Source organism: Epithele typhae (assembly GCF_022376455.1).
Source record: "Epithele typhae strain CBS 203.58 chromosome Unknown BXZ73scaffold_30, whole genome shotgun sequence".
In the NCBI taxonomy this organism is placed as follows: Eukaryota; Fungi; Basidiomycota; class Agaricomycetes; order Polyporales; family Epitheliaceae; genus Epithele; species Epithele typhae.
The window spans coordinates 288662-316118 of record NW_025954221.1 but is presented as its reverse complement, the minus strand read 5'-3'; the positions used below and the strand labels follow the sequence as shown (position 1 = coordinate 316118).

The following is a 27457-nucleotide window of genomic DNA, read 5'->3' as shown; positions in this document are numbered from 1 at the left end:
ATCTATGAACATCTATAGTGTTTATCCAGTGACAGGGACACAGACAGTGGAAGAGTGTATGGGGGAAGTTTGCATATGAGGCCCGCATGGCCGCGCACATCAAGCGCACAACTCCGAACTACTTAGTACAAAGCGACGAGACACAAGTTGTCTCATACAATGAAGCAGACGAGCTCATCGCCTGCCTTTTTCCCTGCAGGTGTTTGCTTTGCTTCCGCGGTCGGTGCACGGTCAACTGCAGATCTCCAAAAGGTCGCGCATCGTCATCTTTCAGTCTGTGTCAGGTCTCGCTCGGTCGGACGACTGCTGCCGGGCCGGACATGGCTGACCGTCACGCCTGTGTCATCAGACCATGGTTGACAATTACACCCCTGCCGTCAGACCATGGTCGACCATAAGCCTGTCTGCGCGATCATTGTCTGTCCTCTCGACGGCATTAGACCTCAACGCGTCTCTCCGTCGAATGTATGATCATTTGTCGCTCTAAGGCAGTCTGCATGATCACGCCTGGTGCCGTTAGGTCACACTCTGATCTGCGTCCGTCCCCGTGACCGTGCGGGATCGTCCGACCGCAAGTTTCGTGATGCTCTAGAATTGATGTGAGCATGATCGCACATGGCTAGCAGCATTGCATCGGTAGTGCATAAATCAGCGGCATCCCGTGCTTCAATACTACGTGGTCTAGCTGCTGAAGTGTTCGGCCAGAAAGGTTTTCTACATGAGAGGACTGGAATTCCAATTGTTTGCACAATAGTGCAGACTGTGCGATGTCGGTTCAAGGAAGCCTTCCAATAATATCAGGTCATAGAAGCTGACCCAACCGACCGCCGAACTGTGACGACCAGTGAGACACTTAGTGGTGTACATGAATGCCATCATCCTAGAGGCACTCCAATGGCACACCGCCCTCGCAATTGGACTCACAGTCAACAGCGCACCACCCCGACGGCTCCCGGAACCGCATCTGTTCCGTCCGGAGATGCTCATCAGAGTTGAAGGGAAGCGGCCCCAGCGTGGGCTTCGGCCATAGCGTCGGGGTTAAGCGAAGGAGCCAAAAAGACGGATCGCAGCCGCGTTGAGTCGGACTGAATAACTGGGTCAGTGTTCACAGACTTAATTGAGGAATCTCAGCGTATCGTACCCGGCTGATGTACAAGTAGATAGCGTCATCAGAGCGTTTTATACCTTGATATGCAACCCCGTTCTGCATCAAGCTGACCGTATGCTCCTGTCGCAATCTCCTCCTCGCGTTCAACGAGCAGCCGAGTTACGACAGACTCGATCAGACAGAATATCGGCATACCCACTGGTCGACGAGATGAGCGTATGTTATGCTCAGCATACGCGCCGAGGCAGTCCGCCACTTCGTCCACCGCTCGTGTTGGGCGTGCATACCCGGTATTCACGGGGACGTGTCTCAGAGTCAGCGCGGGTACCACCATTCTCTCAGTAGGAGACTCTCTGCTACGGTCTGGTAACAGTCATCGGCCGTTTCAACATACTCACCGTTGTGCTCCTTCACGGTGATGCCGTACATGATTTTCAGGATTGTCGCCACAAAGGTGCCGGAGCCAAGCTGGAGCAGCGGGAGAGCGTCGGTGGCTGCTCGGCGGGGCCAATGGGAAGGAGGATTACGTCAGGGTGTGAAGTCGACCCGGATCCATAATTCAAGCTTGGGAGCGGCTTCCGGCATCTTCTCCCTCTCCCACCTCTCTCTCCTTCCCCCGCGACGTTCCTGGCGACCCCTCACGTACTACCCGTCCCGCCAGTCATGCCCGAGTCCTCCTCTTCCTCGGCGCCATCCGTTCCTCTTCCCCGACGCGGCAGCTCGGAACACGTCCCCGGAAACAAGCCACCCGTTTGGTCAATCAACAACGCTGAAGGTCCTGAAGTCGCCCCTCTACCCGCGAAATGCGACCGACACGAGCCGGTGCGGTCGGGAGTATGCTGCAAAGAGCTGAAGGGAGACGACGAGCGCACACTCATTGACCCAGATGTTGTCCGCGATGTGTGAGTCTCTTTCTTCCCGTGCACGTATCCCACACGTTCAGCTTCGCACCGCCGAAGTCCTTCTTTAAGACTTGGTGCATACACGTCTGCCGCGTTTTAGGGGATGGGCTCTGCGGTTGTCGCCACAAAATGCTGCTCTTGCTCTCCGCCAAACGGGAGTCGATCGTCATTTGGGCAGATCCTCCGCGCAGCTCGTCCAATCGCGTCGCCCGAGGAGTGGCCGCGTGAACCACGGCCCGGTGCTGACGACATTCGCCCCCTACAGCGTGATCGGCCTCTCCGACGGCCTCACCGTCCCCTTCGCGCTCACCGCCGGCCTCTCCTCCCTCGGCGAGTCCAAGCTCGTCATCCTCGGCGGCATCGCCGAGCTCATCGCCGGTGCCATCTCCATGGGCATCGGCGGCTTCTCGCCACTCAAGCCGAGCGCGACCACTACCGCTACCTGAAGCGCGTCACCGCCGCGCGCGTCGTCCGCTCCTGCGACGGCGAGATGGAGCGCGAGGTCCACGCCGTGCTCGGTCCTGTCGGCGTCGACGAGAAGATCTCGCGCCAGGTCGCGCGTGCCTCCGCGACGTCGAGTTCAGCACGCACGGCGCCGACGGCGCGCACGCGCACGCGGGCTCGAGCCCCGCGCACAAACCGCGCGCCAGCACCTCGTCCGACGTCACCCTCGCCGAGGACGGCGGCGCGCTGCGCTGGGCGGGCGACGTCGGGCTCACCGCCTTCCTCCTCAAGTTCGGCGAGGGCCTCGAGGACGTGACCACGCTCCGGATGTACGCCTCCGCGCTGACGATCGGCCTCGGCTACCTCGCCGGTGGCCTCATCCCCTCCTGCCCTACTTCTTCGAGCCCGTCGCGCACATCGCGCTCATATACTCTTCGGTCGTCACCGGTATAATCCTCCTCATCTTCGGTGCCGTCAAGGCGCGCATTACGGGTGCGGGTGCGGGCTTCGGGGATTATGTCTGGGGTGCGATATCGACCCTTTGTGTCGGCGGTGCAGCAGCAGCGGCAGCATATGCCATCGTTGCAGCGTTGGAGGCGAAGGAGTAGATGTTGGTTTTGCCGGACATGTGTTATATCCTGTACTATAACTTTCATAGCCTTAATTGTGAATTCGTGAAGAATTCGAGGAAAAGCGCCCGGTGAAAATCCCGTTGTTCACGGAAGCCGTGCCTCTGGATGGAAATCAATGACACTTCGCGCATTAGTTTCGGTCCCTCGACAAAATGACTGGACGTTAAGGGGCTTGAACCCTTGACCTTATGCAGGCACTGACGATTATACCGTCGGATGCAAAGCATACGCGCTACCACTGCGCCAAACGCCCTTGTTCTCATATTATTACTATACACCATAGGCTAATAAAATATCCAAAACGACGCCCAAACTCGTGCCAGAACTGTTCAGTGAAGTTTGAACTTACCAACCGGACCGCCATGCAGGGGCACCCAAGAGATCCGGTTCTCCGACACAACACTCAATCATGCGCAAGCCTTCGATTGCATCTGGTTTTCTTAGACGACCCGGGAAGAATCTGGCTTCCTGGAGGAGCTTGCAATTCGCGTCACCGATACTCAGTAGGCAATGCAAGTGTGCAACCCGCTTGTTCTACTGGACGTTTACAGCCATTATCATAATGATAGCCTGTTCGTCGGAAGCCACACACAGAGGTTCCAAATTCAAACCAGACTTTGGACATCACTTCTCGCGCGAAGGGGTCGCTACGACGCCAACTAACTCTCGGGTGAGCATCGCAACTGTCAAGTCAAGTTGTGACTCCGTGCGAACTCCCCAGTGTACGATTTTTATTGAACAGGTGTATCAATGTAATAGCGGCTGTAATACAGTGCCTCGTGATCGCACGCAGGCTTTTCCTCGGGCTGCGGCATTCAAGTCTGCCCGTGCGGTGACGCTTCTACCTGACAGCCCTGCGAGAATCCAACCAATTACAGAGGTATTATCATTGGCTTACGGAACCGGCTCCCAGATTACGCATGTATGGTGGGCTTCGGTTTCCCACTCCCGTACGCGCAAAGATATATTGTCGGTGTCGACATTGAGTACATTGGCCTGGACCATGTCGATTCCCTCGATCCCCCCCTGGGCTCTCCTTGTCGCAGCGGCGACCCTCTTTGCGGTCTATCTACGCACTGCAGCAAGATGGCGCGCTCGCTCTCGGGGTCTTCCATCTCCTCCAGGACCTCCCTCAATGCTGCTTATAGGCAACATACTCAGTCTCCCCACGGTTAAGCCTTGGATAAAGTTCCGTGAAGTCAGTGAGGTGTACGGTAAGCTTCGTCTTCGTCATGTTATCGATGAAACCGACACCGCGCAGGAGATGCAGTGTACTACAGGGGGCTTGGAAAATCCATACTTGTGCTTGGGAACACAGAAGTCTTAAGCGAGTTCCTTGACAAGCAGTCCGCGAACACGTCTTCTCGCCTCCAAAGCCACATGATCCATCTTTGAGTCCCCTTTTGTCTGATGCAAAAGTACGTCATTGCTAACGGTGGGACCTACAGGTCTGGCCAAGGATTCAACATGGGGCTCTTACCGTACGGCCATCACTGGAGGATCACCGACGAGCATTCTGGAACTACATGCACCGTGACGCCGCCGTTGCCTACCGCGACATCCAACGTAACGCCGCCCACATCTTCCTGGACCAGGTTCTGTCTGACCCTGGAGAGCTCTGCAGGCACATCCGATTGTAAGATCTGTGGTTGTACCAGTCTCATGGTCTGACTTCATTTCACACTGTCCTAGCAACTTTGCCGCAACGGTTCTGAAGATCATGTACGGCATCGAGGCACAAGAGAAGGACGATCAGTACGTCGCCACGACGAGAGCGCCCTCGAGGCGGTCCTAGACACCTTGATACCTGGAAGATGGGTGGTAGAATATGTACCTGCCCTGAGGCACGTTCCCGCGTGGGTCCCGGGCATGCGCACTCAGCACGAGCGCTGGGCGAAGTGGCAGGCTGCCTCCGCCCGTCTGGTGAACCTGCCTTATTCCTTCCTCGTTGCGGAGCGGGTGAGTCTTGTTTTGTGGACGTCTGGTGGCAAGGAAGTAGTTCCTTGTCTAACCAACCTCAACAGAACCGCCCAGAGGTGCAGCAGTCTGTCGTTAATCGATTGCTTGTGGAACGCGAGGAGCAGTATGCCGGAGACCAATTCGGTCGGCTTGATGCAGATGACAAGATAGAGGTCGCGAAGAACGTCGGGGCGGTTGCATTCGAAGGTACGAAAAATCCTGGCAGTGGCGCGTCCAGCAGCCTTGCACTGACTCCCTCCACTCGTGACTGTAGCCGGGGCCGATACGGTAAGAACCGCGCCTTGGCGCGTGGCTTGAGTGACACTCTGCGAACGACGTTGATACCGGCTCTCCAGATCGGTTCGACGTTGCAAGCTGTCTTCCTCGCTCTGTCGCTGCACCCCGACATCATGGCCAAAGCCCACGCCGAACTCGACGCCGTCGTCGGACCTCGGCGCATGCCAGACTTCGACGACGCGGAGCCGCTGCTCTACGTCCGCGCTTTCATCTTGGAGTCGCTCAGATGGCACAACGTCACACCGCTCGGCGTCCCGCACGCCACGGTCGCCGACGATATTTGGCGCGGATGGTTCATTCCCGCGGATACGCTCGTGATACCGAATGCTTGGTAAGCAACCGGTATCGTCGGTTTTGCGAAGCGCAACTGAAGCTGCACCGGGCCCCGCAGGGCGTGCATGCACGACCCTAACGTCTACCCCGAACCGTTCATGTTCAAGCCGGAGCGCTTCATCAAGGACGGACAGATCGACACATCTGTACCCGACCCTACAGATGTAGTCTTCGGCTTCGGGCGAAGGTGCGCTGCACTCTGATACAATTTCTTCGCGTATGCTTATGAGAGAAACGTACACCTCTATAGAATCTGCCCCGGGCGGCATCTCGCGCGTGCCGCACTATTTATTAATGTGGCGTCCATCATGCATGTGTTCAACATAACGCCTCCGCTCGACGAGAATGGTAAGGCTATCAAGGTCGAAGCAAAGTTTTCGGATGGGTTCTTCAGGTGTGTGCTACTCGACAGTGCTCGCTGGACGAATGCTGAGCGTCAAATCTTGGCTACGGTTTAGCTACCCAGAAGATACCCGCTGCACCATAAAAGCCCGCTCGCCAGCACACGAGAGACTCATTCGTGAGAACGCAGAGGCTGCACGAGCTATGCGAGGGTGACGAAAGATGAAGCGGGATTTTCTACCATGTACATTATGACCAGAATCGCCCGCGAATGAACTCCAAGGATCCGTCATTGGAACGTTAACTGCGCCCATGGCACCCCGTGTGTTCGAGAATCAGAGCCTCGGCGGCTGGTGAACGCACTTTGATGGTACAGCGAGAGTCTTCCGGATAGCTAGAGGCACAAAGCGGAAGACGACGTAAGTGATCGCTCTCTAAAGCTGTGTTTGCACTCACGAGAGAAAGCCGTCAGTCACCGCCGGCTCGATTTTGATCTCGTTTCCGTGCTCGTCCACAGGGGGCGAGATATCGAACACATGTAGCACACATGCAAAGTTCAAGAAAAGCCCAGCCTGCGCGAAGTGACGGCCGGGGCATATCCTGACAACAGAGGGATACTTCGCGATCAGAATGGATGCGCGCACAGATGCCTGGCCCGCACGAGCTCACCGTCTACCGAAACCAAACACGAATGCCGTGGATCGCGATCGCCCACATCGAGCTTCCCTTCTCTGATGAACCTCTCCGGCCGAAAAACATAAGGATCCGGAAAACGTCGGGGTCGTGCATGCAAGACCTGCTAAATGTCAGTTTATGAAGAGCCGGCATAGCGAAGAGCACACACCATATGTTCGCAATTACGGCGGTCCCGGCGGGAATGAAGTACCCGCGAAGCTCCGTGTCCGCGATCGTACAATGCGGCACTCCGATGGGAACGACGGTGTGCCATCGGAGTGCCTCGAGGGCGATCGCGTTCACGTACACCAGCGCGTCGCGGTCGCCAAAGTTCGGCAGGCGGTTGGGACCGACGACTGCGTCAAGCTCTGTGTGTGCCTTCTTGACCACATCAGGGGCAAGGGAGAGCGCTAGGAACGCGGCTTGAAAGGCGGACAAGGTCTGAGAGACGGAATAATGAGCGACAAATGAAGCAGCACCAATTGATCTGAGGCAAAGCGACGCACCGTATCCGTGCCAGCTGAAGGGAGTTCAGAGTCGTCAACAAGGTGACATCATATTGCATCTCACAAAAGCTCACCCTCAAACGCGATCGAGGCCACGTTCCTTACGATGTCTTCTATCTTCTCATCCCCCGGCTTGACGGGTGTGCCGATAACCTGGCCAACAAACGAATCGCGTACTGGCGGAGTGTCCTTTGATCGCCGGAAACCAGGTCAGTTCGATGCTCGTTAGTCTCATCGAGAGCTGTGAAACTCACGAAAGCCGCCATACTGCGCTCGAACGGAGTATTGGTCATTACGTCCCGCGCGGCGCGCCACTCGCGGAACGCGTTCTGCCAACCTGCCCCCGGGAACCACGCCGGGACGTGTCGCAGGACGGGGATGTGCTCCACCATAAACTTTCCAGGGACCAGGCCTTGTCCGATGCCCTCCATGGTACTCTCGACGGCGGCAATGAGGGGGTCGTCCTTCTCTTCGGGGTCTATGCCGTAAAGCACCTTCAGCACAGTCGCAGCGAATGTGCTGTGACGGCCAAGACAACAGCTTAGAACACGGATGGATTGATGCACGAAGCGTAGGTGGATCATACTCACTATCTGATGTGCTCGTCAAGCTCAGCCGGGGTGTCCAGCAGACGTCTGAGAAACGAGTACGCAGTCGCAAGCTGCTTGGGCTGGTGCTGTACGAGCTTATCCGGATGGAAGCGCGGCGCAAACGTGCGGCGATATAGTCGCCATCGTGCGCCGTACCGCATGAACGACATGCTGATGTCGAGTCCGAGCCTGTAGCAACAGAGGTCAGTGTGGCGTACTGGATGATACAGGTTCCGCCACCCATGTCGTACAATTTCATGAGCGCAGTCTGCCTGCGGTCCGATGTTTCGATCGAACGCTTGTCGAGGAATTCGTTGATGACATCCGGACTCGCGAGCACTACCGTGGACTGGCCAAAGGTGCGGAAATGAAAGATGTCACCTGGAGTTAGGATGTTAGGTTCAACAAATCAGTGATGTTGTGAGGAAACGCACCGTATCTTGCGCTAAGCTCTTCATAAGCGATCCATAATCTCTTCGTGGGCGAGTTGAAGAGGTTGCCAATCACGGGTAGCCCGTGAGGTCCTGGGGGAAGTGGTCGGCCTCGAGTACGCGTTCTCCATGCGATCTGCGACTGGAACCAGACGACTAGAACAACAGCGGATAGAGCGGATATCACGCTCAGTGGCGAGAGCATCGCAGGTCGTGGCTGTATCAACATAGAATATCCGCAGAGCAGTATGATATATACACCTGGCCTCGCTAAAGGTGACAGCAGAAATGGCACCTGTTCTATGCTTCCTGTCAAATTAGACTGTCCTCCCAATAGACCGGTCCGAAATCGGATCACCAGGTCACAACAGTACATCATTGTTCGCACGCGCGATCTCTGCGGGAGTAAGTACATATCAAAGTTGCGTACTGTGGAGAACGAGCGTTGGCAGTGCAACGATAGTCCTCGGGGTGCCTAGGTGACGTAGCATCGTCAGCCATCGAATGCGTGCTCTAGTAAGGAGACTACGTACGACAAATGTCCGGGCGTCATGTCCAGCACGACATCGACGGGCCGGCCGTCTTGATCGACTGGCGGAGACATCGAACACGTGCAGAGCAGAGGCGATGTTGATGGATAGGCCCGCTTGTGCGAAGGAGCGCCCTGGACAGATACCGCCCCCGGACGGGTGTGTACTAGGTGTGCCACGCTTGCATGTACACTGTACATTGTCAGCGCCAGCGAGAGCGACCCATCGTCAGCGACAGGCGCCAGAGGAGGAGTGATAAATAGAAGTACTTACCTTCGAAAGCGACGACTCGCCTGTTGGATATAACATCCACAGGTGACTCGACCGTAGGGGAGATAGCAGGAGCTTTCCGACCATAGAGCGTTGTACTTGGAGTAGTGGATCCTGAAGTTCATCATCGTCAGCCCCTAACGTTGACGCAGGTCGTCGAAACGAACGTACCACCTGAGCTCCAAGGCGATCTCGTTGTCGGACTGCCACTTCGCAAGTCGCGCCAGGGAACCAAATGGGCGCATGTCGCAAGAAATGTGGAAACCTCACCACGATGAGCCAGGGACCAGCCCCGAGGACGATTGGACGGAGATCTCGAAAGCCCGGACGTATCGATGCCGTACACGATGTGGATATCGGAGCCAGCGAAGGTACTGTCAGCAATGGCGTGAGTTCTAACGAGCTTTGCGCAGAATGGGACACCAACCATGGAAGGTGATCGCTCAGCCGTGATAGGTTGTCCAGCAACCGCTGTAGGAAGATGTAGGTGACGGCGCGTTGCGTGAGCCAATACACGAGGGACGCGTCTCGGTGGAAGTAGCTGGCCTATGCGCGCGCCAGCGGGGTCCATGTGGCATCAAGGCGGTGCTGAAGTGCTGGCCACAACTGTCAAAAGTCGGGCCTGTGTCCCCCGCGATAGTGAGCCGAGACTTACGATTCGACTGCGTGAGGTCGGAGGTGTTGACGAATCTTTTGTCGAAATAATCAAAGATGGCGTCGGCGCTGTCGAGGACGAGGATGGACTGGCCTGGCAGTCTGAAGCGCAGCACGTCTTTTGCAGAGCTTGTCTTGTCAGTGAGGGAAGTGCTGGACATTCGTCCGACGTCACCGTAGACGTCACCGAGCTTTTGGAACGCACTCTAGGGCTTGGAAGCAGGGAAGTTAATGATGCTGCCTACAAGGGGAAAGCCCGGAGGGCCTGGTGGATAAGATAAACCGTGGAAGCAAGCACCGGACAAGACCCTGCAAGCGGTAGCGACAAAAGGCAGGGCCAAGGCCCACAGGGGCTCTGGTGTGTCGTGTGGTGGTGCGGGTATGGAGAAGAAGCGAGCGCTGCGGAGGCATTTGCAAACGCAGTCCTCAGAACCCTCGGCTGCGAGGCCGTCCGAACTTTGGCGCTATGCCTGAAAGGACGCTAACGAAGCAGATCGGTCAGTACATGCACACCCTTGCACCAGCGCTGGCAGCTCACCAGCAATACGGCGCACTGTCGATATGTACGACCTGGATGTCCCAGTTCAACTTCAGCGTTCAACAATGAGGTAAGGAAGAACTTATTGCACGCGAAGGTTGGTAATCTTGCTTGTGGATACTCCGAGGCTCGTGAATTGAACGCGAAGCAGGGCGAAGGTGTGGGCAACAATGGTCCTGCTAACCCTCTATCCCCGAATAGTAAAAGTACAGTACAAACATGCAAGGCAAGAGTAACAACGGCCGAGGGGGAGCACCGGCGCACCGGGTGGGGAATACAAACGAGCTCACTGAGGGTCGTTCCCGAAGTACTCTTCCACCAACGCCTTCTTCCGCAACTCCAACAAGAACTTCTCCATCTCCTCTCGTGTCGGTAGCGTCGGCGGCATCAGGACTTCCGGTGAAAGGATAGGGATGTAGGCTGCTGTCCGCTGAGCATGCGCGAGCATCGTGTCGTCCGATGGGGCGTCTGTCGAGGCAAGTGTTGGTGGCGCGCCCTCCTTCTTTGCGCGTTTTGCAATCTCTGACGAGGGCGCGTCTGTGGACATCTCGACATCTCCGTCTTCGTCGGGGGCTTTGCGCTTCGGGTCCGGCAGCCCTGCGTGACTTGCATCCGTGACGGAGAGGGCGGAGGTTTGTTTCACCGGGCGGGGAATTGGGGGGACAGGGCCCTCTGGCGATAGACCAAGAACGGTACGAAGATGATTGAAGGCATCTTCCCACTCTGTCAAAGGAGTCAGAGACGTGTTGGGTGGGGAGACGAAAGGGCAGAGCAAAAGAGGGCGCATCCAGGGACTGAAAAACGTACCTTCTTCCTCAGTGTGCATTTCGAACTTCAGAAGCTCCCCTTCCGCCTCGTCCAGATCGCCGAAATATGCGGGCCCCTGGTTCGTGAACTTCTTGTAGTAGTTGTGGACCTTGTTCTCCTCGTCCTCTTCTGTCTTCTTGCTCACGAAAAGCTCTTTTACACCGGGGAGTTCCTTCGCCCGACCGAAGTACTTGTACCCCTTCGTTCCTGGCACCTCTTTCCCGTCGTCGTCCAACATCGCGACGTTTCGGCGGTAGTTCGCGCCGCCGAGTGCAACGATCTGGTTTTCCCAGTGGCGCTTTTCGCGCAGGAGGCGGTTGATCTCGTCATTAAGGTCGCGCACCTCATAGTCCGTAAGGCCAGCTGAGAGCATGGGACGAGAGATGAGGGCACGCGTGGAACGTAGAGACCGAGGGAGCACGCACCGTCTTGTATTTTCGACACCTTTCGGCTTATCTCTCGCAAGATCTCACCCCTCCACCGCTCGCACTCGCGCAGGCTCTTGCATGCACTGGCCATGCGTGGTCGACGGTCGCTTCGCGTTCCCAGCCCAAGCTCGGCGGCCTGGGCCTCGCGGAAACGATAGAGCATAGACTGCGCTTTTTCCTCATTACGAGCCTACAAACGGAATTCTAGTCAGTTTGGGGCGTCAAAGCGGTAGGGTGACTGCACACCATGGTGGTACAGTCTAGCTGGGTGGGGAAGGTGGAGGAAGATGAGGACGCTGGACAGCGACGCGCTCGACGCGCGCGCTTTCCCGTGCACTCTGTGACCGTCACTTATGTCACTCCGAGTACTCGGGGTAGATCGGACCGGAAAGTGCCAGCGCTCATGTCGACAATCAGCGGGCGCGCTGCGGCTTTGATTCTTGGACTTGACCACAACCGCTGAGCAGTTTCGTTAGACCGAGAGGTACCCCTTGGGTTCAAAGCCATGACCCTGTGTCTCTTAGACCCGGATTCTAGCGCGTTTTTCTTCCATTCAGTGCAGGTGATCTGATTTCCCTGGAACAAATAACTACTACTGTTGTGCAATCCCTCGAGGATTCTCACCAGGTCGCTTTTTTGAGGCTCCAAGTATTTCCGAAGTACGTGTATTCGACGTGGCTCTTCTTGCCCTGCCTCGTGTGCTTCCTAGCTCACGGGCCACCCACAGTTCTGCCCCTACGACATTGAAGCGATGATAACGCTCGAGGGGACGTTTCGCTTCCAGCGTCCGCCAACGTGTCAATCATGGCAGTAGGCGCATGCCAGGGTGTCCCTCATGACCAAAAGAGAAGCTACTCAGCGATAGAATTGATGGGCAGCGCGTAGTACGATTACGTCGACGCACAACCCAGAAGCCCCAACCTTCAGTCTCTGCGCTATCGACCTGGCGAAATTAGACCCCGGCGTGTAGGGCGCGTCTCATTTCCGGCGCCTCATGGCATTGTTCTGGTCTGCATCGTGCGCGACGGCCTACATGGTGCGTATACATGATCGTCCGCGCCACAACCCCGAGCTCATATTTAATCGACTGTCGACTCCTTCCAGAGTGCGCAGACATCGCCCTGCCCTGTCCACCCATGTCAACTTCACATCTCTCCCCACTCTCTGCGTCGCTTCTGCTCAGCATCGCATGCATAGTCGTTGTCTACCTCCGCTCCCTCGCTGATTGGCGGGCACGTACTAAAGGCCGGCCTTTGCCCCCGGGCCCTTCGCCGCTTCCCGTGGTGGGCAACCTGCTCAACACTCCGACCGTCAAGCCGTGGGTCGCATTCCGCGATGTTTGCTCCACTTACGGTACTCCTTTGTCTGTGTATCTCGCGTTGAGCCTCACTAACGCTCTCGGGGTATAGGGAGAATCGTGCACTTTCGTGTCTTCGGACAGTCCATCGTTGTCCTCGGAAGCGCGGACGTCATCTTCGAGTACCTGGAGAAGCGTTCCTCGAACACTTCCGGACGGAAGCAGTCCCCGCTGATCGAACTGTGAGTCTGTATTCACGTCACTTGTAGCACACCTGCCCACTTATCGATCAGCACCGGGATCTACTCGAGCTTCGCGTTCATGCAATACGGGCAGTACTGGCGCCGTCACCGCAAGGCGTTCTGGCAGTTCTTCCACCGTGATGCAAGCATCAGTTACCAACCAATCCAGCGTGTCATCACGCACAAGTTTTTAGAGCTGCTTCTCGACGACCCTAAAGAGGTCGTCGAGCATATCCGGTAGTACGCATCCGCACACACGCGTCGTTATTCTTATTAGCTCATGCTAACGTGTCATCTGCAGCACCTTTGCTGCCACCGTCCTCAGGGTGATCTATGGATATCAGGCCGAGGAGGAAAATGACCAATTCGTCGCGCTCGCCGAAAGCGCAATGGAAGCGGTCGCTCAGGGCCTGGTTCCAGGGAAGTTCCTCGTGGAAAACATTCCAGCGCTGCAATACCTCCCGTCGTGGTTCCCGGGTCAAGGTTGGCAGAAGCTCTTTGCCAAGTGGCGGGCGGCGCGGGACCGCGCGAAGAACCTGCCTCTCGACTTCGTCAAGAGTAGGATGGTGAGCGCGCGGTACCTTCTCAATGACTGTGCCACGTGGTTGACGTCGACCCCATCACCAGGACAAGGAAGAAGTCCGGGACTCGATCGTCGGCCAGCTTCTCACTGAATGCGACCAAACGGAGAAGAAACCTCAAGACGAAACCGAGGTGATCAAGAACGTCGGGGCTGTCGCGTTCGAAGGTATGTCATAGTGTGCTGGCGATTCCATCACCTCATTGAGACTCAACTGTGCACGCAGCCGGTGCCGACACCGTGAGTAATGGTGTGCTCATGCTTATCCGGATTTTACTCACTGCGCTCGCAGACGTGGGCGACCCTTCAAGCTGCGTTCCTTGCGCTTGCGCTCAACCCTGACGTGAAGAAGAAAGCGCAGAATGAACTCGACGCCGTCGTTGGCCCCGGCCGGCTTCCCGACTATAGCGACCAGGAGTCTTTGGTTTATGTTAGCGCCATCGTGATGGAAGCCCTGCGCTGGCACAACGTCGTGCCTCTTGCCGTGCCTCACCAGACCACTGAAGACGACGAGCTACACGGCTACTTCATCCCAGCAGGCACCATCGTGATCCCAAACACCTGGTACGTTCCATGCCAAACCTTACATCCCCGCCCTAGCGTGCTCAATAAACAAACGCGCAGGGCATGCATGCACGATCCGGAAGTCTTCCCGGACCCAGAAGCCTTCCGCCCTGAACGCTTCATCAAGGACGGGAAGCTCGACGTCAGCATCCGCGATCCGACCACGTTCTCGTTCGGCTACGGGAGAAGGTGCGTGCTTGTCGGGACGCCGCACCGCACCGCTGACCCCTCTCGTGCGCTAGAATATGCCCCGGGCGGCACTTCGCGCTCGCTGCGCTGTTCATCAACATCGCCTCCGTGCTCCACGTTTTCGACCTCTCGCCCGCCGTGGACGAGAACGGACGGCCGATCCACATCACACCCACGATGTCCGACGGGTTCCTATCGTGCGTACTTGTGGTCCACCCTAGCATTATGTTCGCTCACGGTGCGCCTCTAGTTACCTTGAAGACAGTCGGTGCACGATCAAGCCACGGTCCGCAGAGGCGGAGGCGTTGATACGCGCCAACGCCGCGGCCGCTCGAGTTCAAATGCACGCGTGAAGTTGATGAGCATCAGTCCCCGGTCAACGACTAGTTCTAGAGTAGAGTTACTTTATAATGAGGTGTGCTACATGATGGCGTCCTGAGAATATACAGTTCGCCTACTTCCTTTATGCATCGCGTCGTGCTCGAAGCCGGGCGAGGTGCTGAAGCGCTGAACGTGGAAGCGACTGACGAGAGAAGTGAGCCGGGAACACCCTCATCCAGCGCGGCGCGGCGCTCTCGACAGATGTTGGCGCGGATGTACCGCTGTGCCGACCCTTGACACTCGGGCTCTGCTGTAGCAAGTCTGGTGTTTCATTAGGACGGCAGACAATGCGCAGAATGCGCATAAGTTAGAATTCAGCTCTGGCTTCTCGCCGCTCTGTACGCTTCCGCGTGGCTCCGGATCATCTTCTCGTGCTCCGGAGAACGAGGCAAGACAGTGCAGCGGGAGTCTTCGGGGTATCTGCAGAAAACCGTCAGAGAGAACTGTGGGTGAGCTCTTGCAACTCACGATAAAAAGCCGTCTGTGAAAGTGGGTTCAATCTTGAAAGGCTGCCCACGTTCGTCCACGGGAGCCGTGATATCGAAGACATGTAGGATGGATGCTACGGTGATGAAGAGTCCGTTCAGGCCGAAATATCGACCGGGGCAGATTCTACAGCGATGCCACCCGGAATCGGATGAGTGAGGTCGAGGAAGGGGAATAGAAGTCAACGTACCTTCTTCCGAACCCGAAGACGACTTGAAAAGGGCTGAGAAGCGTCTCGTCTATGCGCCCATTCCGGATGAAGCGCCCCGGCCGGAAGGCGAACGGATCAGGATAGATCGACGCATCGTGCATGCATGCCCTAAGAGTTTTGTGAGTGTTCGAATCGAGGAAAAAGCTACTCAGCATACCACTGGTTCGCAATGACGACAGTCCCGGAAGGTATGAACCAACCGCGCCATTGCTGGTCCTCGGTGGTAGCGTGCGGGACTCCAACCGAGGTGACGTTGTGCCAGCGGAGTGCTTCCATGACGATCGCTTTGATGTACACCAGCGAGCTCTCGTCGTCAAAGTCCGGCATGCGAGCGGCGCCCACGACGGCGTCGAGCTCGGCATGCGCTTTGACGACTACTTCATGGTTGAGCGAGAGCGCGAGCATCGTCCCGAGCAACGTCGAGTAGACCTGCCATGCGGTAATGAGTGCTGTCAACATTTGGTGCGTGAAGCAGAGAATGTACTGTGTCTGATCCGGCTGGGTAGTAAGAGTTAGTGGAACCACGTCTGGCGTGATATACAATCGCGTTGCTAACCTTCGTAACCTACTGCGGCGACGTTCTTGATGATGTCGTCTCCTTGCGCCGCGCCAACATCTGCTCCAGGGGGCCCGACGGGACTGTTTGCGAGTAATCGACCAACAATGGAATCTTGGACGCTCGGGCGATCCTATAAGATCTCAATCAGCTGCAAGATCGGGCATGTGGTGATGTGAACGCTCGCCATCGCGGAGAGGGCGTAGTCATAAGGCAGGTTCCGTGCCAGGAGACTGTACGCTTGCCATTTCGCCCAAATCCTCTGCGACCGCGCCCCGGGGAACCACGTTGGAACGTGCCTGAGAACAGGGAGATACTCGACCAGCCATTTCCCCGGGACTAGGCCTTGAGAAACCGCGGCGGTCGTATCGTGCATCACCTTTTCGTACACGTCCTCCTTCTCGTCGATGTCGATGCCGTATATTGCCTTCAGCGCGGAGGCGGAGAAGTTGCTACCCGGTACGTTAGTACCATAATGGCGGTAAACTTCATGGCTCGAAGAGGAACACGCACAATTTGAGATGCTTGCGCAGGTTTGCGGGATCAGAGAGAATCTTGTCGAGGCATAAGTGTGCGGCACCTCGTTGTATGTCTTGATAGGCCCGGCACGCATCGCGGTGCATGTAGTTCCAGAACGCACGACGATGAGCACGCCACCGCTGGCCGTAGGGCATGAAGCCGAAGTTGAAGTCAGATCCAGTACTGTGTTAACCCAGGAGACATTGAGTGTCCGCTTGGCCCAAGAGACGGTCTCGAAACACTCACAGTTCGATTAGCGGCGTTGCACTGCGAGAAGAAGTTGTCCCCGATCGCTTCTCCAAGAACTCGGACATGACTTCAACGCTCCCGAGAACGAGGAAAGACTTCCCGAGCCCTCCGAAGTACATGACTTCCCCTTTGATTCGAAGTTAGAATGAGCGAACACTTAAGACGAGGTATTGAAGGCCTACCATATTCGAGGCTGAGTTCTTGCAGCCCTATCCATGACTTCGCAGGCGGGAAGCTCAAGATATTGCCAATCAAGGGGAAAGCCTTGGGTCCGGGAGGAAGAGGGAGACTTCGCCTTGAGCGCACGACATAGTAGTACACTCCACCAAGTAATACCAGGGCGCAAAGGGAAGAGATGGTTGACACGGATGTCATAACGAGGGTATCTGCATGAGTCCAGTAAGCCAGCTACGTATATAAGAAACACAACGGCTGGGGCCGCGGTATCTTTCACCCCTCCTGACCTGTAACCAAGCTTTTCGCCTCTAAATTTGTCACGGATCACCTGTATCGGATAGGGCAAAATGGCGACCAAGGGCCCACCCCGTGGAGCTGAGCAAGCTCAAGGTTCTTAGGTCCTTGTTCTTCGGTCGCTTCGATGCGGGGGTAGTAAGGAAACGTGCTTGCACATGCACATTTTTGGGAGGGAGATTGATTGTATGACGTAGAACATACCAGGTGCAGACGGAGGTAAAATTGGGGGGACGAAGGGCGCAAGAACATACCGAGGACACTCACCCGTCTAGGTCACGCTCATGCTCATTCCTGCACGCATGCCCTGCTTCCGCATGTGCCCATTATCGCCAATTCTTCTCACCATGAGCGAGCGAGGGCTCCCTCCACAACAACCGAGGAAAGGACGCGGGGAACGGGGTATCTGTGGACTGCGCGTTTCGGTGTGCGTGCATTGGGAGGTGTGAGACTTGAATCTAAATGCCCAGGCCATGTCCCACTGTCATCCTACTCATGCGATGGTCGCGGAGGCCTACGTCCCGGTTGCAAACTTCGTGCAGGACGACCGTTCAGCGCGTCGGATATGCTTGAAGGGTACGTCTGGTACGTCTGCCCCGCCTCCTGGATGCCGCACAGAGTGCTAAGCGTCGCGGCGGCGCGGCGGACACGGTGTGCTGTCGAGACACGTCGTATGGTGGGTACCTCGATACGATCTGGCGCACTTTCCTCGCGCAAGCACCGTACAGGCGAGGTGCTTGTGGTTGGACGTACTCTCCTCCGCTCTTTCACAGCCTGTCGTACAAAGCGCACCTTCCTTATGACGCGTCGCGCGGGTCTTCGTTCCGTTCTTGCTGGCAAACGAACGCTCCTTCATCCGAATCGGAATGGGATCCCCGGGTTTGTAAGGCTATACTCATGACCTTTGCGATGCCCTCATGAATGTAGCCTGTCCCCTCTTTGCGAGGCGGTACGATGGAGCATCCTCATGGGTCAAAGATGGGCGACGATTGAATAGACGTAGACTGAGGATGGCGTTCCAGGAGAAGATTCGGAGTCCAGGCTCGCTCGTCCAGCACGCGAAGAGCTCAGCGACTTGCGCGCTCGGGTTTCGCCGGCCCGTGAACCTGCCACTGCCCGCAGCGGCTTGCGTGCCAGGCCTGCGTCTCAACCACATCTTCGGTGGCCGTCGCGTTCACCCATAATCCATGGAAGAACCGCGGTTAGTTGGAACAAATCTGTCAGATTACTGATTATGAAGTTCTAGATCTAGAAATCCGTCGGCCTGAAGCTTGCCTGAAGGCGTCAGACTTTATGGAGGAGGTCTATCATTTCTGCTCGCGCCAAGCCCCCGCACCCATCGAATGCCCCGTCCGCGTCAACGCTCGTGTAGAGATGAGCCATGTAAGCTCCCACGCCATATGTTGCCGTCGGAACACTAGTTCTCCGACAAGGACTCCTGGTGCTGGTCACTGCGGGGTCGCGGGCGTGCCTCGATCGCGTCCGATCCGCGCAATCTATGCTCCCGACGGTCGAGTCAGTATGCGTGGAATGGAGGAGCAGGAACAGGTCAAGCGTACATGAATGACTTGCCCGGTTCTCTCGTGCCTAACTACCACGCGAATAGCGCTCAGTCCCGCTGTTGTGGCCGCCATGAAAGAGCACGATGTCAATAGGGGCAACAGTGTGTGAAGTGGCTGGCGCTTTGAGCGGTCAATGTGGATGGAAGAGCAAGTAAATGATGGCGTAGGCCAGGGACAAGGCTATTCCTCTCGTTGAACAGGTGCTATCGAGCATTGGCCCGCAGCGAGGCTCGGCCCATTCCCGACGTGAACGCTCTCGACTAACACTGTCATTTGCATCCAGGCAGGTATCGATATGTTTTACAGCGCCCCGGGATCGAAACTGTTGGGTACTCTTCAATTGGCAATTTCCAATTTTCAGAGGCCTCTCGCAGCTCGAGCAATCTCCGCATGCTCATGTATCAGTCGCTCATGCTCTGGCGACCGTACTTTGATCGTGCACCGAATGTCCTCAGGGTACCTGCAACAAGCATCTCAGCGCGAACGCACGAACGGCACGACTCCAAGGACCGCAGACTCACGCCAGAAATCCTTCTGTGTACGTCGGCTTAATTTTGATGACGTCCCCTCGCTCATCTAGGGGTGGTGTGATATCAAGCACGTGGAGGATCGAAGCGATGTTGATGAAGAGGCCATTGAGCGCCATGTACTTCCCTGGACAACTCCTGTACATAGTAGGGAGCTTGAGTATCCAGTGGTCCGCACCAGTGCGTTGCGGCGCACCTTCTTCCAAACCCAAATACGAAGTTAAGAGGATCCAAGACAGACTTGTCGATGTGCCCGTCTGTGATGAAGCGTTCTGGTCGGAAAGACGACGGGTCCGCGTACACCGACGAGTCCAGCGACATCGCCCTACGACCAGAATCAGCACGCATGTGCTTCAGGCGAGTGGAACGTACCACTGATTGGGCAGGATGACTGTGCCCGCCGGAATGAACCACCCACGCCATTCCTCGTCTGCAGTTGTCGCATGCGCGATCCCAAGCGGTACGCCGGCGTGCCATCGGAGAAGTTCCATGAGGATCGCTTGCACGTACACGAGGGAGGCTTCGTCGTTGAAGTTGGGGAGACGTCCACTGCCCACGACAGCGTCAAGTTCCGTGTGGGCCTTGGAAACTACCTCGGGGTACAGCGAGAGGGCCAAGAAGAGGGATTGCACCATGGAGTAGCTCTGCGCAAAGGAGTTCGGAAAACGGTGTGATGGGTCGGCATACTAGCTTACTGTGTCTGATCCCGCTGAAAAAGCGAACGCGTTGATGTTACTGGAGGATTGTTATGCATAAGCTCAGGACGAGCGCACCTTCAAAAACCACCGCAGCCAAATTCTTTGGCAGATCTTGGTTTTGAGAGACCAGTCGTGCTCCGGGGAGCTCATCATGCTCTGAAACGGCGCGCTCGCGCTCGGCGATAAGCCTGCCGATTATTGAACGCTGGACGTCTTCTTCGTCCTGTCACGACAAGACATCGGGTCAGCACTGAAGTGATCAGAGAGGATAACTACTCACAAGTCGCTCCACGGAAAACGCGTACGGAAAGTCACGCGCATGGGCGCTGTCCACTTGCCACTTCGCCCAACGATCTTTCTGTGCTCGCATGCCGGGAACCCACGCCGGAAGATACTGGAGCCAAGGGAGAAACTCGACGACCCACTTGCCGGGCGCGATAGCCTCGTTGATCGCGCTTGTGGCCCCCTCGGCGACGCCACATACTCGTCGCCGTCCTCCGCAACGTTGATGCCATAAAGAATCTTCAGAATGACCCCGCGAAGTTGCTGCAGGGACAATGCGAAGTCGAGTCAGTGGAGGAATAGGCGGAGCAAGAATAGATATGACTCGCAAGCGGATGTGCTCCTTGAGCTCAGACCGCTCATGAAGGAGTCTGTCAAGGAAAATATGCGCGAGACTGCGCTGGCAATCGCGGTACGCGAGGCATGCCTCGCGATTGAAGTGATTTCCAATTGCGCGCATGTAGGACCGCCATTCAGGGCCGTACGGCAACAGCCCGAAATTGGAGCTCTGTCCTGCCCTGTATCCGAATTCAGTGGCAGTTCGTTACACACCTGGGATAGCCGCGCAGATCACTCACAGCTCTGTCATCGGCGTCTGGGGTCGAGACGAGGTATTCACCGAGTGCTTGTTCAAATAGTCGGAGGCGGAGGCTAAACTTCCGAGGACGAGGATGGACTGTCCGAGACCCGAGAAATACACCACGTCCCCTATATTGGATCAGTGTGAGACAAACCGAGGAAATCGTTGGGATTTTTTACCGTAAACAGCACTGAGTTCATTAAACTTGAAGTGTAGCCTCGCCCTCGGAAATTCAAGCATGTTACCGATGAACGGAAGTCCCCTGGGCCCGGGAGGAGACGGGAGCCCACGAGTACGAGTTCGCCATCGTGACGCGGCGCGAAGGTACAGAGTGGATGCGATGCTCGCAAAGATGAGGGCCCACGTCGGGATCGAGATCGTGGCGGCAGTAGCCATGGCGGAAGGCAAGTCCTGGGATAACAGTCAGCTACCTGGGAGAGGTCACCGCTTATATGTTACAATACCGTGCATCATGGAGGACCCTTACTAGGCTTGGCCGTCCAGCCAATCTGTTCATCCGTGCTTCCTCCTGTCCTGCAGCCGTTTCCACAGCATAGTGAGTTTGAACTTTGGTTTGAATATATCCATGGTGAGCGCTGAAATGAGAATCCTGTCCGTCGCGTGATACTGATGCCGAAACTTAAAAAAGGGGAAGTAGAAAGTCTGTCAGGGGAATTCTTCTACAAACAAGTTGCTCACCGCGGGTGCTACGCGATGCGAATGGAGCCTAATGGTATTTGGCTTGACCATCGCCACTGCAGGGATGCGAGGTTGGTTTGACATCTCTGTGTCGTTACTACTAGGACCAGCAGGCGCTTGAAGTTCCCACGTCTGTATCGAGAAGCAGCGGGAGAAGCCATAAAGCTCCGTGTACATCACCCGAGCACCCGCAGCGCGGCAGGACTCCTCGTTAGAGTTCGAGTTCGTTGTGCTCTGCTAAGGTAAAAATGAGCACTTCTTTCGCCGCTCAATTGCCTCTAGCACTCACAGACTACGACGCCCCGTTGTCAGGTGCTCAGGTCTGCTTTCTGGATGGAGAGGTTCCGTCAGAATTAACATCTCACCGAAGCAGCGCTTAGGAAGGCGCTGTGTGACATGCCTCCGAAACCTGGACTGGATTCGATATGGAGCTATCTATGAGCCCGCCGCAGGCGAAGCGCATCGACAGGATGCGAACGGATCCGGGTACAATGCATGGTCGCGGAGTCATCCTCTGCGTCAGCGTCAGAGCCCACTTTAAAGCGCAACCTAGTGATGAGTGACAGAAGTGAGTTTCAATCTAGGAGACGTCACTGAGTACGTACCATAATTGCCGCGCATCGTCTGTAGGGTGGCCCGAGACCTGGATGTCGGGAAGCTGAAGATGCTTCTAACCAAGGGAAACGCCCTGGTCGGACCTGGAGGAACCTGATGTCCACACTGCGAGCACGCGGGCGGGCCCGGGGCCCGCCAATCGCGGAGGTAGCCCACGAGAAGGAGCGCTCCAGCAGCTAGCTGCAAGAATCCAAGTGGACGATGTGGACAGGGGAGCGTACGTGTCTATGGCGACACGCTCGAGATCCCATGAGCCTGAGATACGCAAGTTGATGCGTGTGCGCGAGTGCCTGGAGTTCGGGATTCTTATGGCTCAAGGTTTCAGCGCAGGGCCCTCGGAACGTTTTGCAACACCGACCGTGTTGCCAAAGCCTCTCTAAGTGAGGATTGATGCGAGACTGTTGTGAACAGTTAGGATAGGTTGGAGCGGAGCTCGGCGAGTTGCTTACTTGCTTAATCTCTGCACGGCGCTTGAGGTGATGCCCTCGAACTGTATGGTCGACAAGGAAGCCTGAAGAAGCTAGAAACCCGGCACAGCGCGCGCGAGAGTCTAAGGAAGCAGACCACTCGTTTGGACTGGGCGTGGTGCATGCAAAGCACCCCTGCCAAGTTCAGGAGACTCTAGTCTCTAGCGATGAGTCACTTCAAGTATTGCAATCTGGCGGTGAACTAGAACATATATACTCAGAGTGGAATTCACCTGTACGTCCCGAGAAGCCGCTCGATCCGCGTCGCGCGTCGCAACAGCTGAAGCTCTCTGAAGCTCCGGGCAGAAGTCGTAAGTTGTAACGCCATCGCGCCCCACCAGGGTCCAGGCCCCACCATAGGATGAGCTGATTCTGATGTGCGAGTTGTCCGGCTGCATAAAGTCTTCGCGTGATCTAGCCTCTGGAGTCTGTATGGACTGAGCCTGCGTATCTAACAAATGAGTTTAAGCACTCACGGTTCGACCACGCTTCAAAGCTTCAGGCCCAGGCTCACCGGACAGCGGTGCAATATGTCGTCGCAGGGGGCAGGAACAAACCTTGGACTTTTCGGTCAACTAATTTGGTGCCCATGGCGCTGTCGGGCGCTCTTCAGAACTTTCCGGCGGACAATCTCAATCGGCCGACTGGCCTCAGCCCGTCCACCAACCAAACAGCGCGGTCTCCAACACGTTGACAAGCCATGCATGTGCACATCTGAGCCAGAACGAAACCTATTGCATTGGAGCCAACACCCAGAAAACAAATGAGACGGACATTCCTACGTGAGACCATGAGAAATGCACACAGAGGTATAGCGCGGGACGGCGAACCAGGCCAAGCTAAACACTACGAGGGGCGTACGAGTACTGTACGATGGGGATATCTGCGGATGGTGCGAATGCGAATGCGAAGCGGGACATGATGCGGGTGACGGGGGCCATGTTAAGTAGGTATGGTATAAGTTTAGCGTGAGCCAGGGTTCGGAGGGAACGTGGGGGCGGCCCGACGCTTGCACCGGGCGCGCGTGCGAGACGTCTATGACTTGGGAACCGCGGGCGGCCATCGGAAAGGCAGTCTAGAACGCGATGGCGGCAACCCCGACGGCTGCGAGGGCGGCGAGCGCATTGACACCACGCGTACCGGCAGCGTTGTTGGTAGGCGTCGGGGTCCCCGAACTCGAGGTCGAACTCGAGGTCGAGGTGACGGACCCGGTGGTCGAACCGCTCGAGGATTTCGTAGTCGAACCGGCCGGCGAGGTGGCCGTCGAGGTGGCCGAGGAGGCCGTCGAGGACGAAGAGGTGAGGGTCACCCCCTATGCGCAAGGCCGGAATGAGGATCGCGAGAGGCAGAACGAACGAACGAAGAGACGTACGACAGCGAGGCAAAGCTGGCGGGCGGCGGCCTCGGCGTTCTCAAGGTCACTGCCGGTGCACGCGGTCTCGATGCAGGTGGTGACAGAGTTGACGAAGGACGAGCTGTTGCAGAGACAGCCATCGTCGAGAGGGTCACAGGTCCCAAAGTCGGCGCCCGTGAGGCAGGCGGTGGAGCAGTCTGCGCCAACATTAGCTGCAGACACGACAAGTGGGTGAAGAAGTACGCACCAGGGAAGCTCTGACGACGAGTGAGGGGCGCGCGCATGGAGACGGCGGACGCGGCGGCGACGAAAGCGAGAACAGCGAAGAAGCGCATGGTGAGAGTGAGGGAGTGTGAGGGGGAGGAAGGAAGGATGCGCGAGGCGGAGGAGATGGAGGAGGCGGAGGAAGGCGGAGGAAGTAACTCAAGGAGTTGCTGAGGAGACTGAGCGAGGCGCGGGGTCCTTATAAGCACGGGCGGGCAGGGGGTGAGATTTCGGGACCTGGGAGCGAGACAAAGAGTGCGCCGAAAAGGAGGACACGCCCCGATGGTTCGAAGTCGGTACGCGTTGATGCGAATCCCGCCGCGCACCTAGTGCGTCCGCGGACGATGCGGCCGGGGCGCGACGAGGTCCTCCACGCGCACATTACGAAGCTCAGGACAAAAGCCGACCAGGGAGAGCACAAAGGCGAAGCCACAGCCGAAAGGGATTCCCATCCTGGGCACCGGCGCTGTTTGGCGTCCCCAGGCGCACAAACAACGGCTCCCGTTCTCGGCAACAAGTTGAACCACCCAGGTCCCATCACACCACGTGCGCGCTGGTCCGGCGCCTGCCAAGAACTGGCAAGCACCTCCAGCCACCCAACCTTATTCTCTCCCGCCACCGTAGGCAAACAACACCAAAGGACCCGGATCGTGGCTCGCAGGCGCGCACATCTCCCGACGCTCAAGCTCACCGACCCCGACATCCTCAAGACATGGTCCGTCGCCCTCCTTGCGTTGCGTGCCGTGCTGACCTTCGCTCCAGGCCCCCGCCTCCAAGACCACCAAAAAGGTGCGACTTGTCGCTGTAATCACCCAAACATAGCCTCACCTTTTCCCCCATTCCCTTGCACCCCCTCTCCATGCACCATTTCTCCGCCATCCGAAACTGCACACCGGTCTCTTCGCTCCTCTCCCTTGCGCATCGTACAACAGAGCGGCAAGACGCGCTCCGCCCTCCAGGATGTCGTGACCCGCGAATACACCGTCCACCTCCACAAGCGCGTCCACGGCCGCTCCTTCAAGAAGCGTGCTCCCTGGGCCGTCAAGTCCGTCGTCGAGTTTGCGCAGAAGGCTATGGGAACCACCGACGTCCGCCTCGACCCCAAGCTCAACCAGGCCCTCTGGGCCAAGGGCATCAAGTCCGTCCCCCACCGGATACGCGTAAAGCTTGAGCGTGCGTCCTTTTTATCTGCCCTCCGTGCGGGTGCGGCGAGGACTTATTGGCGGTATTGACCCATGCAGGCAAGCGTAACGACGAGGAAAACGCGAAGGAGAAGCTCTTTACCTACGCGAGCTGGGTGCCCGTAGACTCGTTCAAGGTGTGTGATAACATCGACTTCGCCTCGTATGGCGTCTCACACGATTCGCTCGGCAGGGTCTCGAGACCGTTCTTGTCGACGCGGAGTAAATACACTGCTGTTTGTCCGCCGTCGCTCTGTCTGTGATGTCTCTCCTCAAGCTTCATGGCGCTTCGAGGGGAGAGGGAGGTCCGTCTGCTGTATTATGCCCCGCCATGCCCCGCGCGCCCCTACATACATACTGCCATATGCTATGTGAACCAACCAAAACGCATCCTTGTATTCCAGCGTGTGCGTCGAGTGTGCCGGATATATCGCACGCTCATGTTCAGGCTCACTCGCCATTGTTCTCTTTTTGGAGCTATGGGGCCGTTCATAGTGGTTATTAACCCAGTGAGGACAGCTCCCGTCTGGAGACGTCTAGATATGATGAAAAACGTTCTGGGACGTCTTCAGACGATCAGTTCCTCTCAGGCGCCGGAGATGACGTGAGAATCCTGCTGAGCAGTATCTGCTGTCAGCGCGTGTCCGCGCAAAAACAGAGCACGTCGCTATATTTGTCTCACTACGCAATTTTTCTGTTCAAGACTTCTCTCACTGGCTTTGCCGCTGTTTCTCTTGAAAAACGAGTTTCGCTCTCATCACGTGAACCACGGAATGCCTCCGATGACGTCGCGACTTTCTGACGCCTGGCGCGACGCGCGTCTTGCCCTCTTTCGTCCGCTCCACCACCTCCACCTCTCCCTCTCCCGTTCGTCTATTTCATCCTTTGCTATCTAAGAACGCAGCTCTGCACGCCCTTCTTTGTTGACATGCGCGACGTGGATTTCGTCTTGGAGGCATGCAAGAGAGTGCGTAGCACACCACCCTGGTCGTCTTGGAAGGAGCACCGGTATGTTTTTTGTCGTTCAGAATGCAAGCTGGGTGGTTGAAGGTGCGCATATACCCACCATTCCTTGACGAATGCCATCGCTCACACCCTTCTGCCATCCACGGTGCATATTCCCCTCTCCTGCGAACCACACGCAACGATGGTCGCCACTGTGCAGAAGCCCGTGCTCGCGTTCAAGGTGAGTGCCGTCGTCGACGGCTTCTCCAAGAGGTCGTCCTCTCAGACTACCTTGGCCAGTGGTGTGTCGCGTCCCTCTGTCTGTGTGGCGCGTGTCGCTGTCGCTAACGGATTTTCATATGGATGCCTCCCCGTACTACCAACACTGTCCTCCTTAGTCCGTTCTTCTCACCTCCCACTCCGTCCCCCTCCCCTTCCACCGAGTCCGGTTCCGTAGCCGCTCATGCTAGCCCTGCCACGTCCACAGCGGCCTCGACCAACTCGCAGCACTCGCGCTTTGCCCGGGCGACGTCCCCACGCACGCAGGGCAGTTTAGGCCCGGACCTCAAGCTCCCGTTCATCGCGGACTGCAACATGTCCATCTCGCGCGTGGTGCGCGGCGCGACTACCGAGTCCTCATCGAGGACGAGGGCATCGCCCTCAGGCGGCGTCTGTGGGGCGTGGGTTCTTCATCGTCGACCCCAAGGGCATTCCCAGGTGCGTCCGCAGCGCGGCGACATAGGGAAGGCGATCGTAGCTGATCGTGCATTCAGGCCACTCACGATCAACGACCTCCCCTCTGCAACTAGATTGCTCTGCAGCCAGAGCGGCGTGATTAGCGGGAGCAAGGACGTTACAGGGCGTCGCAGATGTCTCCTTGGTGTGTTGCCTCATTGTTCTCGCCAATCAATCTCACGCCCATTGGGACAACAGCCAGGTATATATGCACGGGCTCGCTTGGGAAGACTGCATACACAGTGGGTAAGGGTGAGTGTAGGCGAACGACTGGCACGCGCGGTGGCGAAGAGCAGGTGCGTGCGCAGGCAGTGAGCTGGGTTGGCGACGAGCGTCACGGTGCAGGCCCCAGAGTGT

General features: G+C 57.0%; 10 protein-coding genes and 1 non-coding gene across 11 annotated transcripts; 5 read left to right on the top strand and 6 right to left on the bottom strand.

Moving 5' to 3' along the window:
• Window positions 1-1771: 1771 nt before the first annotated feature.
• BXZ73DRAFT_90520 (DUF125-domain-containing protein) lies at window positions 1772-3062 on the top strand (the record flags this gene model as incomplete). The annotated part of the gene is made up of 5 exons (XM_048025666.1): window positions 1772-2010; window positions 2276-2388; window positions 2430-2563; window positions 2590-2766; window positions 2859-3062. 5 exons carry the CDS (start codon window positions 1772-1774, stop codon window positions 3060-3062), a joined length of 867 nt encoding a protein of 288 aa, XP_047877080.1.
• Window positions 3063-3243: 181 nt separating this feature from the next.
• Window positions 3244-3339, bottom strand: BXZ73DRAFT_t121. The gene has a single exon. It is a non-coding gene; the product is annotated as a tRNA-Ala (tRNA).
• Window positions 3340-4612: 1273 nt separating this feature from the next.
• Window positions 4613-6233, top strand: BXZ73DRAFT_90532 (cytochrome P450; the record flags this gene model as incomplete). Its single annotated transcript, XM_048025671.1, has 8 exons — window positions 4613-4722; window positions 4779-4841; window positions 4862-5045; window positions 5111-5239; window positions 5402-5673; window positions 5734-5862; window positions 5926-6069; window positions 6134-6233. The coding sequence occupies 8 exons, from the start codon at window positions 4613-4615 to the stop codon at window positions 6231-6233; spliced, it is 1131 nt and encodes a 376-aa protein (XP_047877079.1).
• An 84-nt stretch (window positions 6234-6317) lies between these two features.
• BXZ73DRAFT_90531 (O-methylsterigmatocystin oxidoreductase) lies at window positions 6318-8424 on the bottom strand (the record flags this gene model as incomplete). Its single annotated transcript, XM_048025670.1, has 9 exons — window positions 6318-6411; window positions 6474-6634; window positions 6700-6813; window positions 6858-7114; window positions 7273-7298; window positions 7376-7717; window positions 7789-7977; window positions 8040-8169; window positions 8223-8424. The coding sequence occupies 9 exons, from the start codon at window positions 8422-8424 to the stop codon at window positions 6318-6320; spliced, it is 1515 nt and encodes a 504-aa protein (XP_047877078.1).
• A 1141-nt stretch (window positions 8425-9565) lies between these two features.
• On the bottom strand, window positions 9566-9834 carry BXZ73DRAFT_102245 (uncharacterized protein; the record flags this gene model as incomplete). The annotated part of the gene is made up of 2 exons (XM_048015161.1): window positions 9566-9615; window positions 9675-9834. The coding sequence occupies 2 exons, from the start codon at window positions 9832-9834 to the stop codon at window positions 9566-9568; spliced, it is 210 nt and encodes a 69-aa protein (XP_047877077.1).
• Window positions 9835-10497: 663 nt separating this feature from the next.
• Window positions 10498-11695, bottom strand: BXZ73DRAFT_90518 (pre-mRNA-splicing factor ISY1; the record flags this gene model as incomplete). Its single annotated transcript, XM_048025665.1, has 4 exons — window positions 10498-10934; window positions 11019-11381; window positions 11444-11636; window positions 11693-11695. 4 exons carry the CDS (start codon window positions 11693-11695, stop codon window positions 10498-10500), a joined length of 996 nt encoding a protein of 331 aa, XP_047877076.1.
• Window positions 11696-12582: 887 nt separating this feature from the next.
• BXZ73DRAFT_102243 (cytochrome P450) lies at window positions 12583-14671 on the top strand (the record flags this gene model as incomplete). Its single annotated transcript, XM_048015160.1, has 10 exons — window positions 12583-12799; window positions 12856-12985; window positions 13037-13225; window positions 13287-13551; window positions 13613-13733; window positions 13792-13805; window positions 13858-14129; window positions 14190-14318; window positions 14372-14515; window positions 14569-14671. The coding sequence occupies 10 exons, from the start codon at window positions 12583-12585 to the stop codon at window positions 14669-14671; spliced, it is 1584 nt and encodes a 527-aa protein (XP_047877075.1).
• A 342-nt stretch (window positions 14672-15013) lies between these two features.
• Window positions 15014-16848, bottom strand: BXZ73DRAFT_48291 (cytochrome P450; the record flags this gene model as incomplete). Its single annotated transcript, XM_048020024.1, has 8 exons — window positions 15014-15119; window positions 15168-15311; window positions 15376-15504; window positions 15545-15845; window positions 15953-16085; window positions 16134-16404; window positions 16466-16654; window positions 16718-16848. Coding segments are annotated over 8 exons (1404 nt in total), but the record flags the coding sequence as incomplete, so codon positions are not given.
• Window positions 16849-19110: 2262 nt separating this feature from the next.
• Window positions 19111-24310, bottom strand: BXZ73DRAFT_78230 (cytochrome P450; the record flags this gene model as incomplete). The annotated part of the gene is made up of 22 exons (XM_048022833.1): window positions 19111-19213; window positions 19275-19418; window positions 19477-19605; window positions 19653-19924; window positions 19976-19989; window positions 20054-20201; window positions 20259-20778; window positions 20839-20968; window positions 21020-21251; window positions 21328-21450; window positions 21540-21773; window positions 21949-22088; window positions 22145-22182; window positions 22238-22444; window positions 22604-22674; window positions 22855-23064; window positions 23098-23196; window positions 23285-23399; window positions 23483-23725; window positions 23762-23933; window positions 23978-24187; window positions 24223-24310. The coding sequence occupies 22 exons, from the start codon at window positions 24308-24310 to the stop codon at window positions 19111-19113; spliced, it is 3642 nt and encodes a 1213-aa protein (XP_047877073.1).
• A 641-nt stretch (window positions 24311-24951) lies between these two features.
• BXZ73DRAFT_78229 (60S ribosomal protein L31) lies at window positions 24952-25646 on the top strand (the record flags this gene model as incomplete). The annotated part of the gene is made up of 5 exons (XM_048022832.1): window positions 24952-24954; window positions 25002-25028; window positions 25172-25412; window positions 25481-25557; window positions 25614-25646. The coding sequence occupies 5 exons, from the start codon at window positions 24952-24954 to the stop codon at window positions 25644-25646; spliced, it is 381 nt and encodes a 126-aa protein (XP_047877072.1).
• A 921-nt stretch (window positions 25647-26567) lies between these two features.
• On the top strand, window positions 26568-27174 carry BXZ73DRAFT_102239 (uncharacterized protein; the record flags this gene model as incomplete). The annotated part of the gene is made up of 5 exons (XM_048015159.1): window positions 26568-26606; window positions 26666-26684; window positions 26853-26977; window positions 27030-27086; window positions 27139-27174. 5 exons carry the CDS (start codon window positions 26568-26570, stop codon window positions 27172-27174), a joined length of 276 nt encoding a protein of 91 aa, XP_047877071.1.
• Window positions 27175-27457: the final 283 nt, after the last annotated feature.